This window comes from Bubalus bubalis, chromosome 3 (assembly GCF_019923935.1).
Source record: "Bubalus bubalis isolate 160015118507 breed Murrah chromosome 3, NDDB_SH_1, whole genome shotgun sequence".
Taxonomy (NCBI): Eukaryota; Metazoa; Chordata; class Mammalia; order Artiodactyla; family Bovidae; genus Bubalus; species Bubalus bubalis.
Genome location: NC_059159.1, coordinates 129,012,817 through 129,027,284, shown reverse-complemented (window position 1 = coordinate 129,027,284; position 14,468 = coordinate 129,012,817). Strand labels below are relative to the sequence as shown.

Sequence of the window (14,468 nt, the reverse complement as noted above, 5' to 3'; positions counted from 1 at the left end):
TGGAGGAAAAGTTATGACCAACCTAGACAGCATATTATAAAGCAGAGACATTACTTTGCCAACAAAGGTCCATCTAGTCAAAGCTATGGTTTTTCCAGTAGTCATGTATGGATGTGAGAGTTGCACTATAAAGAAAGCTGAGCCCTGAAGAATTGATGCTTTTGAACTGTGGTGTTGGAGAAGACTCTTGAGAGTCCCTTGGACTGCAAGGAGATCCAACCAGTCCATCCTAAAGGAAATCAGTTTTGAATAGTCATTGGAAGGACTGATACTGAAGCTGAAACTCCAATACTTTGGCCACCTGATACGAAGAGCCGACTCATTTGAAAAGACCCCGATGCTGGGAAAGATTGAAGGCAGGAGAAGGAGACGACAGGAGATGATGTGGTTGGATGGCATCACTGACTCAATGGACATGAGTTTGAGTAAGCTCCAGGAGTTGGTGATGGACAGGAAGGCCTGGTGTGCTGCAGTCCATGGGGTTGCAGAGTCGGACATGACTGAGCAACTGAACTGAACTGAACTGAACCACTGGACTACCAGGGAAGTCCCTTAAAGCATCTTAAGATCAGAAATTCTTTCAAGAAACATGGATCCTTAATATTTTCTCCTAATTTTGAGATCATGAATTTTTAAATGGTTCTTAATGACTTTTTTTTTTTTTTTTTTAATTTGACTGTGCTGGGTCTTTGTTGCTGCAACTAGGCTTTTTCTAGTTGTGGTGCTCAGGCTTCATACTGCGGTGGCTTCTCTTGTTGCTGAGCACACCTCTAGGGTGTGTGGGCTTCAGTAATTGTGGCAAATGGGCTTAGTTGCCCAGAGGCAGGTGGAATCTTTCCAGATTGTGGATTGAACCTGTGTCCCCTGCATTGGCAGCCGCATTCTTAACCACTGGCCCACAAGGGAAGTCCTCTTAATGACTTGATTTCTACCACCAGCCTACAGTATAAGGATGGTTCTTGCTCATTTTGTTTTATAGTTGAAGAAACTAAGGTTAAATGACTTAATCGCTGAGAAGCAGGCATTTAATTTCTCCATAGCTGTGATCAGTTACCATTAGTAAAATAAGGAGGATTTTTTTTTTTTCAAATCCATGTATTTGACTAGGTATTTTGTAGTGTTTTCATTTAATCCTTAACAGTTTAGAGTAGGTGTTGTGTTTATTGTATGATAAAATTCAGAGTTGGTAAATGACCTGCCTACATTCTCATAGTTTAGTATAGACCATAGATTTCAGCTTGGGTCTGTTGTGCTCTGAAGCGCACGATTTTCCACTTAGGCTGCCACCGTCCGAAGGCTTCTATCCACAACAGAGATACAGAATGACAGAAGGACACTCGACTTGACTTCAGGATCCCCCGGGTTCCAATCCCAGTTCTGCCGTCAAATCCGGGTCCACTGCTTGGCTGCCATGATTCTCCGGTGAAGGGGAACAAGGTTCTCTCGGCCTAACTTGGGATGGTTGTAAATAATATAATACGGTGGGTTGAGGTGAGGTTGAGTGGCAGGGCTGAGAATAGCAATACGGCTGGAATCTTCCAAGAGACTCAGTAAAATCCTGTTTCACATCCCTTCTCTTCACGTGGCAGCAGCAGAGAACCACGTGCTCCCCAGAAGCTCTCATCACCTGAATCTGTGATGCCATCTCTTCCTATGTGCCATCTCTTTCCTATGTAAAGGGAAGACCAGAGAACAGAGCTGACCAGGCAGGCTGAAGAAAAATGTCCTGTAGTTCCCAGCCCTGGAAAAACAAGAGCTCCTTCATTCCAAGCTTCTGCCAGGTATGTGGGGGAAAGAGCAGTGGCTTCCTAACGAACTTGCTCTTGTTCTAGAAAAGATCATTTCCAATAGAAAAACTGATCTGGAAGCAGACCTGTGGGTTTAACAGTGGCTTTCCTTGAGTACAATGGCTCACCCACTGTGTGAAAATTCTGTTGCTGTCATAAAATCCTAGAACGGCATCCTCTAGAGTTTTGTCTGATGATGTATGAAGGGCAAAAAAACGCCCATTATTACATAAGCAAGACAAGAAGGAAGAAGTCTTAAGAGGGATGCTGGGCCTAAGTACAGCACACAGCTGAGGTCAAGTCTGAGCCCTTGGGATTAGATATCATGTGGTTCTCTCTTTTCCCACCAGGTGGGGACCTGGAAATAAACCTACCTTTGCAAAGCATAGGCCCTGGATTACCAAAAGAAACAAATGGTGGAAAAGGTTAGGAATTTTGTGATAACTTGATTTAACAATGGTATGCACGTACATGCTAAATCGCTTCAGTCGTGTCCTACGCTGTGCGATCCTATGGACTGTAGCCCGAAAGAATCCTCTGTCCATGGGATTCTCCAGGCAAGAATACTGGAATGGGTTGTTGTGCCCTTCTTCAGGGGATCTTCCCGACCCAGGGATCGAACCTGCATGTCTTGTTTCCTGCATTGGCAGCTGGGTTCTTTACCACTAGAGCCACCTAGGAAGTCCAGTAGTACAGATTAACCTATTTCCAGGGCAAGGATAGAGATGAAGATGTAAAGAACAGACTTGTGAACATGGGGGGTTGGGGGAGGGGAAGGAGAGGGTGGGATGAATTGAGAGTAGCATTGATGTATGTACACTGAAGTCTTGAAAACATTAGGTTAAGTGAAAGAAGCAGTCATTAGAGGACCACATATTATACGATTCCATCTATATGAAATGGTCAGAATAGGCAAACCACAGGGACAGAAAAGTCAGTGGTTGCCTAGGACTAACAGGGTTGGGGGAAATGGGGAATAACTTCTGCTGGGTACAGGATTTGTTTTTGGGGGGGAGAGGGTGAATATCAAAATGTTTTAAAATTGATTGTAGGGCCAGTTACACAACTCCATAACTATACTAAAAAAAAAAAAAAAACGAAACGAAAGGCACACTTTAAATGGATGAATTGTATGGTATGTGAATGGTATCTCAATAAAGTTGCTATTTTTAGAAAAATGCACTCAGTCATAACCACTCTTCTGCCAGGCCTTCAGTGTTCCTGCTTCAGGTAATGATTTGTCAGATTCTCCTGGAAAGCACGGTCTGCAGAAGGAAGCTATAATTAACATTTCTTTCTCTCTCTTTTTGCTTCACCACTTGGCTTGCAGAATCTCAGTTCCCTGACCAGGGGTGGAAGCCGGGTCATGGCAAGGAAAGCCCAGAATCCTAACCACTAGGTCACCAGAGAACTCCTGTGATTACATTCCTCCATGCCAGCCCTTACTGGCTTAAAACATCTTTCACACTCGTGTTCTTGTATCTTTCAGAATCCTTGGCAAAAATGCAAATAACTGCCTGATGTTTTCACAGGTTGTTGAAGCCCTTAGGAAGCCCGAGTAGTGCTGCTGCTGCTGCTAAGTCACTTCAGTTGTGTCCGACTCTGTGCAACCCCATAGACGGCAGCCCACCAGGCTCCACCGTCCCTGGGATTCTCCAGACAAGAACACTGGAGCAGGTTGCCATTTCCTTCTCCAATGCATGACAATGAAAAGTGAAAGTGAAGTCACTCAGTCGTGTCCAACTCTTCACGACCTCATGGACTGCAGCCCACCAGGCCCCTCCATCCATGGGGTTGCTGCTGCTGCTGCTAAGTCGCTTCAGTCGTGTCCGACTCTGTGCGACCCCACAGACGGTAGCCCACCAGGCTCCACCGTCCCTGGGACCCTCCAGGCAAGAACACTGGAGTGGACTGCCATTTCCTTCTCCAATGCTAGGGGACCATAATTCCCTTCATGGAGGTTGGAGAAATCCATGATCTGTGTTGCTTTAACTCTGATGGCACTCTGATTAAACCATGTGGCTCACTGTTTTGTAAGTGTATGTATTGAGAATTTAAGGGGCTTCCCAGGTAGTGCTAGTGGAAAAGAACCCACCTGCCAATGCTGGAGAAGCAAGAGATGAGGGTTCAATCCCTTGGTTGGGAAGATCCCCTGGAGGACGGCACAGCAACCCACTCCAGTATTCTTGCCTGGAGAATCCCAAGGACAGAGGAGCCTGGTGGACTACGGTCCCTAGAGTCACAAAGAATTGGACACAACTGAAGTAACTGAGTACAGCACACTGAGAAGTTATAGCTTAAACACATCTCTTCTTGACGTAAGTCCCACAGTCAGTATACTCAGTCTGTGGGAGAAAGAAGCCATAATTGCCAAGGGCTTTGGCTTAGAAAGATGGGTGGGCAAAGCCACAGTTGGCAAAGGCACGACTGTTAAGGGATTCTGTAGGACAAAATGTTCATACTTTTCCTGAGTGACAGGTTTATAGGATTCTTATGTCTTTGTACTTATCTGTACTTGAATCTTATCTGTACAGTGAGTAATGTATTTAGTAAGTAAACTGTTAAAGAAACTTCCTTTGTGTGGGTTACACCCGACTGCTGCTGAGCGGCAGATCACGGGGGAAAGTATAATAGAACCAAAGATTAAAATGTTTTAGCTTTCAGCATACTGAAGTTTCCAGGAACTTTAGCCTCAGTGATAACTGGTCCTGAAGATCAACTCCAACTCCTCAGTGAGGAGAGAACTTGATTTCCATGGGTTAAGCCTCTACATTTGAGAGACCACCTACAGACATAAAGCTACAACATAAAGCTAAAACTGAAGTACAAAGATCCCTTTTCTATATTAGATCTGGGTCAGTTACTGAAGGGATAAATAATCCTCATTGTTGTTTTCAGTTGCTCAGTTATGTCTCTTTGTGATCCCATGGACTCTAGCACACTAGGCTTCCCTGTCCTTCACCATCTCCCAAAGCTCATGTTCATTGAATCGATGATGTCATCCAATTATTTCATCCTCTGTTACCCTCTTCCCCTCCTGCCTTCAATCTTTTCCAGCATCAGGGTCTTTTCCAGTGAGTGAGCTCTTTGAATCAGGTGGCCAAAGTTTTGGAGTCTCAGCTTCAGCATCAGTCCTTCCAATGAATATTCAGGGCTGAGTTCCTTTAGGATTGACTGGTTTGATCTTGCTGTCCAAGGGACTCTCAAGAGTCTTCTCCAACACCACAGTTTGAAAGCATCAGTTCTTCACTGCTCAGCCTTCTTTATGGTCCAACTCTCACCTCCATACATGACTACTGGAAAAACCACAGCTTTGACTATACGGACCTTTGTAGGCAAAGTGATGTCTCTGCTTTTTAATATGCTTTCTAGGTTTGTAATCCTATCACCCATGAAGTGAAAGATGGTTAAGGGATCTAGAAATATTTAGACTGAAGATATAGAAGTGGCAACTATGTTGAGAGCAGTGGTGTGTTTTCACATGGAAGAGCCCTGGGAGGAAGGTCAAGGACACCGCTATGTGGCCTGATGCATGTGTGCTATGCAGCTTCAGTCGTGTCCGCCTCTTTGCAGCCCCACGGACTGCAGCCTGTCAGGCTCCTCTGTCCATACGATTCTCCAGGCAATAGTTCTGGAGTGGGCTGCCGTGCTCTCCTCCAGGGGATCCTCCCAACTAAGGGATCACACTCACATCTCTTACATCTACCTGCACTGGCAGGTGGGTTCTTTATCACTAGTGCCATCTGGGAAGGCTTACAGAGAGACAAGTTTCACCTCGATTCAGGAAGATTTCAACCACGAGAGAGGTCCATCCCTCGAGTGGACTGCCTCCCAAGACAGTTCCAGACTCACCAGAAGCTCGGTCTTAACACTGCAGAGGCTTAAAAGGGCTTTTAGTTAAGAGGAGGGTTGGATGAGAAAACCCTTATGATCCTTCTAGATCTGATTCTACAGTGTAAGCCCCTTTGTACAAGTTTCTGTTTATTTTTATTAGAGTGTGTTCCATTATGGCACCCAGGCTAACATGCGGCTCCAAAAACATACCATGGGATTCAGTGAACCCTGACTGCCCTTCTGCTTCAAGGAGTGTCTGCATGTACCTGACTGTTCATGAGCTGCTGCCCTCTAGTGGGAATGAAGAATACAACTGCTTGAAAAGTTATGACCAACCTAGACAGCATATTAAAAAGTAGAGACATTACTTTGCCAACAAAGGTCTGTCTAGTCAAAGCTATGATTTTTCCAGTAGTCATGTATGGATGTGAGAGTTGCAGTATAAAGAAAGCTGAGAACCAAAGAATTGATGCTTTTGAACTGTGGTGTTGGAGAAGACTCTTGAGAGTCCTGTGGACTGCAAGGAGATCCAACCCGTCCATCGTAAAGGAAATCAGTCTTGAATAGTCATTGGAAGGACTGATGTTGAAGCTGAAACTCCTATACTTCGGCCACCTGATGCGAAGAACTGACTCATTTGAAAAGACCCCGATGCTGGGCAAGATTGAAGGCAGGAGGAGAAGGGGACGACAGAGGATCAGATGGTTGGATGGCATCACCAACTCAATGGACATGAGTTTGAGTAAACCCCAGGGATTGGTGATGGACAGGGAAGCCTGGCATGCTACAGTCTATGGGGTCGCAAAGAGTCGGACATGACTGAACAACTAAACTGAACTGAAAAGTAACCTCATAGCCTTTTGAGTCTGGTGTCTCAAAGAGCTTAGCTTGTGGTGTGAGCACCAAGGTTCTTGACCCGAGCCCATCAAGGCTTTTGTTTATATCCACAGTACCACTACATCCCATAAAATACTGGAACTTTAGCCACTACCTGAAGTCCTCGTTTCCAGAGAATGGCCAGATTTTTGGATGCCTGTTTCAGTTATCGAGTGACACCTGGCTGTTAAAAGAGCACTCTAGAAAGTGCTCTAAACTCGAAAAGAGCACTCTAGAAAGTGCTCTAAACTCGGTTTAAAGATCCTGGTTCTAGCTCATGTTCTGCTTTTCTTGCAGGACCCTGAACAAGTCACAAATTTATTAAATGTATAAAATGCTCTAGAGTTTGGAGAAAAGTGGTCTGTCATATGTGTACTACTTATTGCTACTAATCACATAAAACTGCCTTGTTTTCTACTCAAGGTTAGGTCTGCCAGGGGACTGACCAAGCCCAGACAACCAGCCAATCCTAAAGGAAATCAACCTTGAATATTCATTGGAAGGATGGATGCTGAAGCTGAAGCTCTAAAACTTTGGCCACCTGATGAGAACAGCTGACTCAATGGGAGACCCTGATGCTGGGAAAGATTGAAGGCAGGAGAAGGGGGTGACAGAGGGATGAGATGGTTGGATGGCATCACTGACTCAATGGACATGAGTTATGAACAGACTTGGGGAGACGGTGAAAGACAGGGAAGCCTGGTGTGCTGCGGTCCATGGGGTCGCAAAGAGTCAGACATGACTGAGCGACTGAACAATGGTCATCTGTCTTTAGCCTCGAGGGCAGCCACAGGCAGAGGCTGTTCTTTCCTCAACAGGGAGCAGCAGCAGACTGATCAGGAGGGGGATCAACAATGCCCAAGTTGCCCAGCTGTCTGAAAATATTTACCACATCTTTGGGGCAGGTTTTGCCATTCTTGCCAAAGATACAAAGCTCTGTGGCTGATGAGTCACTGGCGAGATTTCTGTTTCTCAACATCGGTTCCCTGTTGCTACTGCAGGGCGAATGCAGGCTAGGACTCCACATCATTTGCTTGACTGCTAGGCAGGTATTCAACTCCAGACTGGAGAAAGTCTGGAGTAAAACTACAGTTGGTAGCTGAGTAAGGAATATGATTTTCATTAAAAAAAAAAAAAAAAAAAAAAATTTTTTTTTAAATTATATATCTTTATTTGACTGCAATGGATCTGCTGCAGCATGTGGGATCTAGTTCCCTGACCAGGGATCAAACCCTGGCTCCCCCCTCCATTGGAAGCATGGAGTCTTAGCCAGTAGGGAAGTCCCCAAAACCCATTTCTTTGTACTTACATTCTCTGTCCTTCAAGAACTGCCTTGCTGAGTTTTTCTGGTCATCTTTAAACTGTATTTTCAGTTAGGCCTAGGAAACTATTTTCTGTTGTTCCCTAATACTGGACTAAGCTAACTTTCCATTACTGGTATAAGAGAAAATTTCAAAAGCAGACAATGCTTTGTTCACCCCAGACACCGGACACCATCCACAGCTGCTGAGAATAAAACATCTCAGTGAGGCATTTATTAGCCAGAAAACATTTTTTCACTTACATGAAACCTTAGAGACTGAAGTGACAGTCAACTGCAAGCAATAAATGCTTAATGGCTTAGTTAGCCTGAACTTTGAAGAGACCTCCCAAATACTCTAAGCCAACTGCAAAGAAAACTTTTTCTCTTTAAAAAATTTAATCATAGTGAGAGTCCACATTAAAGCATAACTTTAACTGGTCTTTTAGTTAAGTCTTATCACTGGCACAAAGAGGTACACTAAGAAAATGTTTCACTAAAAGATAACAAACTAACAAGAGTGCTACTTAACTAACTAATCCCAAGTATCATTTAAGAGTAGTTAAGTCTGCCTTAATAAAGCTGTTATTAAAAGTGGCCTACTATAAGAGTGCCTGCCATGGACCCAGCACTGTCTTAATGTTTCATACACAAAACCTCAAGTCCATATAATAACCCTACAAGGAACACAGATCTGTTAAGTGACTTAGCAAGATCACATGCTTAGCGGCAGCACCAGACTCAGAACCCAGGTCTCCCTATTCTTGCCATGACGGAGCCTTTCCTCCACATCTGAATGCGCTTTGAGTTGAGGAGGGGAAAGAAGTGGGAGGCGGCCGTGATGCCACGTTCTTGTGCCTTAACCACTATGTTTTCTTTATATACTGGACATCTGTTTCAGATTTTACTGGAAATAAGTTTCAGTCTGCTTCAGTATGTCTTTCACTTTCTATTTATTACCCTCTTTCATTCGTGGCAGACAGGCTCTCAAAGTCTGGAGAATGTTTGCAACAAACAATGCTATAACAACCTTAGGGACTCCCGACCCTGAATCAAACTGTAATACAGCGGAAGAGGTATTATAGAAAAGAGCTCGAAAGGGCAACCTACAATGCAGACAGGTATACAAAACATGGTTCCCCTGTAAGAGGACCTGGTTCACAACATTGGTTATGATGCTCAAAACTGTGAATCAAAGAGGTGCATTAGTATTATATACTTGCTTTTTGCTACTACTTTTTTGATGAGAAGATACAGAGTCACTATAGGTAACTTTCATTTAATTTAATATTTATTTTCATTTTATATCCAGGTCACATTTTCTACATTAAAATATAATCATGCTGACCTCCCCCACCCCCACCCCCTACACCTTCAGAGAAAAAACTGAAGAACTTTACACAACTTGAAAGAAAGATGGAATGCACGGAGAAGCTGCTATTGCACCCAAGGAACAAAGAACACAGAGACCCAACAGGAGACATGTCAGAAGTGCATAGAAGACAGCTCAGGGCTCGCAGCAGGAAGGAGGAGGAATTAAAAGGCTAAAGCTTTTAATGCTGTCACTTGTGCCACAAGACTACCCTGAAAAGGCAAAGAGGTCGAAAAGCAGGACCCAATAGGGGATTTCCCAAAGGCTACTATCTAACAGAGTTTAAAATATCCATACATTAAATTAAAAAATCCATAAACACAAGTGCTTTCTCTTCCCCACTTGCCTTTCTAGCATCTGGTCAACATTCTAGAAACTTAAAACCACTGTTGGCATGTCCAAGTGTAGACAGGATTTTTTTTTTAACTCTTAAAAAATTGTATCCCAACTCTTTCCAAGCAAAGTTCTATTAATTATTGTAATGATGATTCTTCTGCATGGAAACCCAGTAAGGATCATTAGGACAGGGCATCTTGCTGCTCAGAGCGATGCCAGCAGGGCAAAAGTGGCATGATTCTGTGTTATTCATAGGGAGGAAGAGCAGTAAGACATGGACGTTGAAGCTAATCCGTACCAAAGAGGAAATGGAAACTCCTTTTCTAGTCTATCTATTAGACAGGAAAGAGCAGGCGGGCAGTAAAAACCATCTGCTGAGAGCAGCGGCACAGACCCCGAGGCATACCAAAATCTAAAACCAGCGCTCAGGAAAGCCTCTTGGCTCTGAGAAGTGTCTTTCAGACCCCTCTCTTGTCCCTAGCTTGGAGACCAAAGCACTGTAACTTCAGATAGTGATACTATTGCCAGGGTGGAGAGGCAAGGGCTAAGAGACCCCAATAATGAGGACACTAGGCAGTAAGGTACACCACTATGCACAAATACACACATCGATGAAAAACTCCACCTCCAACTCTCAGCTGCTTTGAAGAAAACGTTGGAAGGATCCAGGTTTTTCTAAACAGGGGATATTTTAAAGTCTGTTAGCAGTTTAAAACATTGCAACACTGGCACAGTATGTTACCTAGTCTTTGTTTTTAATTACAGGGTAACACAGTAAACTCCACACAAAGGTGGGGATGGGGGAGTGCAAAAGGAATAAAGAAAATAGAACCAGTACTTCACAAGAGCATCGAGCCAGCGATGAAGTAGCAGCTAATGCTTCGCAGAGTCTCGAGGGTAGAATTCGCTCAGGGTGCTCTGAGGGATCCTCTTCAGCATTTCTTTGGGGAAGATTCGGAGCAGTTGCCAGCCAATGTCCAAAGTCTCATACACAGTGCGGTTTTCATAAGGACCTTACAAAAAATTGAGATCAGATGAGTAAAGGCCAACTACTGTCAACTTACCAGAGTTATTCAAAATTTACTGTTATGGGCCTAGCACTGGGAGCATGAAGTATAAAAAAGAGGCACAAATAGCTAGGTCCCCCTGGACTGGATGTCACTGAATGTAGAAATGAGGGTTTAGACATAAGAATAAGTGAAAAGGGAGAAAGCCGCAGGGAGAGACATTGGGTAGTCATGAGCGTGTGTATGCACACACATGCCTTTTTCTGACAACTGGGTGGGCTCTAAATATATTCCAAGGAATATGGAAACTAGAGTCAGGGTTTTATCCAGGGAGTAATGAGAAAACTGTTCCTCAGAAAAAAGAGGCTAGCCTGAAAGAGTCTTGTACAGACACATAAAAAGACTAAATGCCAATTATGCTCCTGAATAGAGCAGTGGCTTTCAAAGTTGTTATTGCCATTATTATTTTTAATAGCAAAGTCATCCTTATCCTGCAAATGAATCTCATATTTTGGCTAAGGAGTTAGAGTTCTTGGTCCTTTTTTCTACCAGAATTAATTGTTATCCTTTAAAGTCGGTTCTACATAATTTTTTTTTTAAGAAAACCCAGCAATCTTATTTGGGGGATTTTTAATGTTAATAAAAACACATCTTTTATAAATACCAGTGAGGTAAAAAACAGAGTTCATCAGTGTTAGCAGACCAAACAAAACAGCTCAAAAGCCCTGCACATGCTATGTGATTAAAACCACCACAGACATTTTAACAGAAGGACACTCAATATAGTTAACAGTAAATTTACTTCAGCAATGGTATAGAGAGCTGGGGAGACTGGTGAAGACACCGGCCACGGACGAGGAGAGAAGGACTAGACTAGGTCTTCCGACTCAGAGAGGACAGAGGTCGGTATAGCTTCAACATCACCCAGAAACGTCAAAACAGACTCTCTGGCCCCACCCAGATCTACTGAATCAGATCTGCATTTCAACAAGATCCCCAGTAGATTCAAAGGTGTGTTCAATTTTGAGAAACACTGGCCTAAGTTACATTAGGAACAACAACAACAAAAAAAACAGAACAGGATGTTTTGAAGGAGAACAATGCAAAGTAGCCAATATTTAATGATGGAAAATAAATGAAAAAGGTTAAGAATCCCTAATTCCTGAGCCTGGGCTAACTGGGACAATGGTCATGCAAGAGGTAGACAGAAATTGAAACGGGAATTAATTGCTAGGCAGGTGGTCAGTTGGGAAAATCCTCTGCTTCTCACCATGCGAAGTCTGAGAAGGTAGTGGCATAAACAAAGTTATCCCAGTTAGAGACGTGGGATTAGAGCTTCAGAAAGAGGCTGCTGCTGCTAAGTCGCTTCAGTCGTGTCCGACTCTGTGCGACCCCATAGACGGCAGCCCACCAGGCTCCCCCATCCCTGGGATTCTCCAGGCAAGAACACTGGAGTGGGCTGCCATTTCCTTCTCCAATGCATGAAAGTGAAAAGTGAAAGTGAAGTCGCTCAGTCGTTCCCGACTCTTAGCGACCCCATAGACTGCAGCCCACCAGGCTCCTCCATCCATGGGATTTTCCAGGCAAGAGTATTGGAGTGGGGTGCCATTGCCTTCTCCCAGAAAGAGGCTAAAGGCTCATAAACAGGAAGTCAGTCAGTGTAGGGGGAAAACCCCAGAAAGAAGAGGTAATTAAGCCTTTGGAAACATTAACAATTAAGAAGCAAGAAGATAGGAAATCAGGAAGATGAAGATAGATGGACTGGAAAAGTCTGAAAGCCCCAAAACCAGAGGAGAGCACTCCAGAGAGGTTAAGAAGTGACAAGGGAGGCAGCAGAGCAGAAGGCTGGTTGTAAGAAGGGAAAGAGCCAAATAACTGGATCAAGGAGTTGAAGGCAGAGGGCTAAGAAGAAAGACATGGCAGATGGCTGAAAGAACCTCTTCTCCGATCAGAAGGAAAACTGCATGGAGACCAATGTAAATTCTCTCAGACTAGGAAAGAAATTCTCAAAACTACCTAGGATGCTGTTTATATTCATGGGAAAACAGTCATCTTACCCTGAGCAATAAAGTTCCTCTCAAACTTCTGCAGAAATTCCAAGTAAAGAAGATCATCTGAGGTAAGAGCTTCTTCTCCAACGACAGCTTTCATGGCTTGTACATCCTTACCAATAGCGTAGCACGCATACTACAGAGGCAAAAGCGGAGATAAGGTTTTATAAATGCTAACAGTAATCCGGGCTTCAGAGGTGTACCGCTGCAGCTGCCTTCACAGGCTTTCATGCTACTTCCAAATGTAACTCACAAAGTTCATATGCCAGTCAGAAAGACTTTATTATACAGTAACCTCACTCAGAAAGGAATCTTCAGGCACACAGCACATCAACATTACAAACAATGTACAAAAAAATGCTCTCCCAACATATCAATGAGCTTACATTTTGTAGCGCATTTTCATACAACTTACACTATGGGAGAAATCCATCTCTAAATTCTATTCAAAAAAATACTTGTGATGTTAGTAGGTGTATCATGCCTATTTTAAGGTCAAATGCATTTTCCTTTAATTATGCTTGCTATACAGTCTCAGGGCTATAGAAACCAAGGATTTCACAGAATGTATATGTACCCCTTAGTGTTCTGGTGATTGCCTACTATGTTAAACAAAAAATAAGATAGAATATCCTTTCAGAAATACTGTATAATTACTATTAAGATTACTAATCAAAACTTAAAAGGCTTTAGGCCTTGATTTTTTTTATTTAAAAACTAATTCATACACTATGGGAGGCAGGTCTCAAGCATGTGGTTCTTTTTTTCCCTTGTCTTTAAACTTCATTCGCATCTGAGACTGGAGAGGGGATGGGGTGGGAGGGATCAGGGACCTGAGGAGCAGGTGGGAGGCACTATCTCACTCAGGACACATGAGTCCTTACACGGCTGTCAGGTGGATGAACTGAGCGGAGAGGGGAAAGGTCTCCTCTTTGCTGACAACTGGCAACTCAGGGAGAGACCCTGGGCCCAACACCAGATGGGAGCAGTGAGCCACACCAAAGGGCCAACTTCTAAGACCTAAGTAGCTATGTGCTTAGTCGCTCAGTCATGTCCGACTCTCTGTGACCCTTTGGGCTGTAGCCTGCTAGGCTCCTCTGTCCATAGGATTTCCCAGGCAAAAATACTGGAGTGGTTTGCCATTTCCTTCTCCTAGGCATGTGATTTTTGATCTTTGTCATGAGCATTTATTTATCCTTATGAGAAAACTACTAGGCTCTAATGAATTCTACCGATATTCCACTATTCTATATTACACTCCTGCTTTGATGGGGGAGAAGAAAAGTGATGTGGAAAAAAGACAAGAGGTGTTAAGAAAGCAGAAGGAATGAACTAAGAAAGCACTCATTCTGGAGAGCACACACGTACCAGCTGGTTAGACACATCGGCGTGATCCTTTCTGGTCATGCCTTCTCCAATAGCAGACTTCATCAACCGCGACAAGGAGGGCAGCACATTAATGGGTGGGTAAATCTTGGGTAAAATGGGAAGGGAGAAAATATATTTAAGTACAAAATTCAAGCTTTACTCGTAGTAAAGGATTGTGAAGCTCATTATTATTATTTAAATTGGATAAAGCTGCTGCATTTGCTTCCTAGATGAGTCCTAATATCTTTTCCTGATAAGGAAGAAATATTTTAAAGCTTAAGACTTCTTTTGCGAAATCAAATCCAAAAAGTAAAATCTACAAAACAGTACAAGATTATATTAAAAAAACTGAATTTTCAAAATCTGTCTGCAATATCAAATCCAAAATGGTTCTGAACTCTCATAAAATTACACATAAAAAGATTTAACAATTTCATCGAAAAGCTCATTATTAGATGCTGGCATCTATTAAAGAATAATTAAAAGATTCCATTTTTGATTTCTCAGCATAAAAAAGAATGATATCTTGCTGCTTGT

At 43.2% G+C, this 14,468-nt stretch overlaps 1 protein-coding gene and 2 long non-coding RNA genes across 3 annotated transcripts in view; 1 reads left to right on the top strand and 2 right to left on the bottom strand.

Annotated features, from left to right (window-relative positions):
• Window positions 1–1,141: 1,141 nt before the first annotated feature.
• On the bottom strand, window positions 1,142–2,310 carry LOC102409931. Its single transcript, XR_327167.4, has 2 exons — window positions 2,259–2,310; window positions 1,142–1,669 (listed from the first exon to the last, which is right to left on the bottom strand). It is a non-coding gene; the product is annotated as an uncharacterized LOC102409931 (long non-coding RNA).
• On the top strand, window positions 1,645–10,291 carry LOC123332879. Its single transcript, XR_006550033.2, has 2 exons — window positions 1,645–1,781; window positions 6,921–10,291. It is a non-coding gene; the product is annotated as an uncharacterized LOC123332879 (long non-coding RNA).
• ATP6V1B2 (ATPase H+ transporting V1 subunit B2) overlaps window positions 10,244–14,468 on the bottom strand; it is a 24,956-nt gene continuing 20,731 nt past the window's right edge. Inside the window, exons 12-14 of the mRNA XM_006054008.4 lie at window positions 13,932–14,036; window positions 12,570–12,699; window positions 10,244–10,518 (exon numbers count right to left, since the gene is read on the bottom strand). Of these exons, the coding sequence (XP_006054070.1) occupies window positions 10,379–10,518; window positions 12,570–12,699; window positions 13,932–14,036 (375 nt within the window). The 3' untranslated portion in view covers window positions 10,244–10,378. The remainder of the gene's footprint in view (window positions 10,519–12,569; window positions 12,700–13,931; window positions 14,037–14,468) is intronic.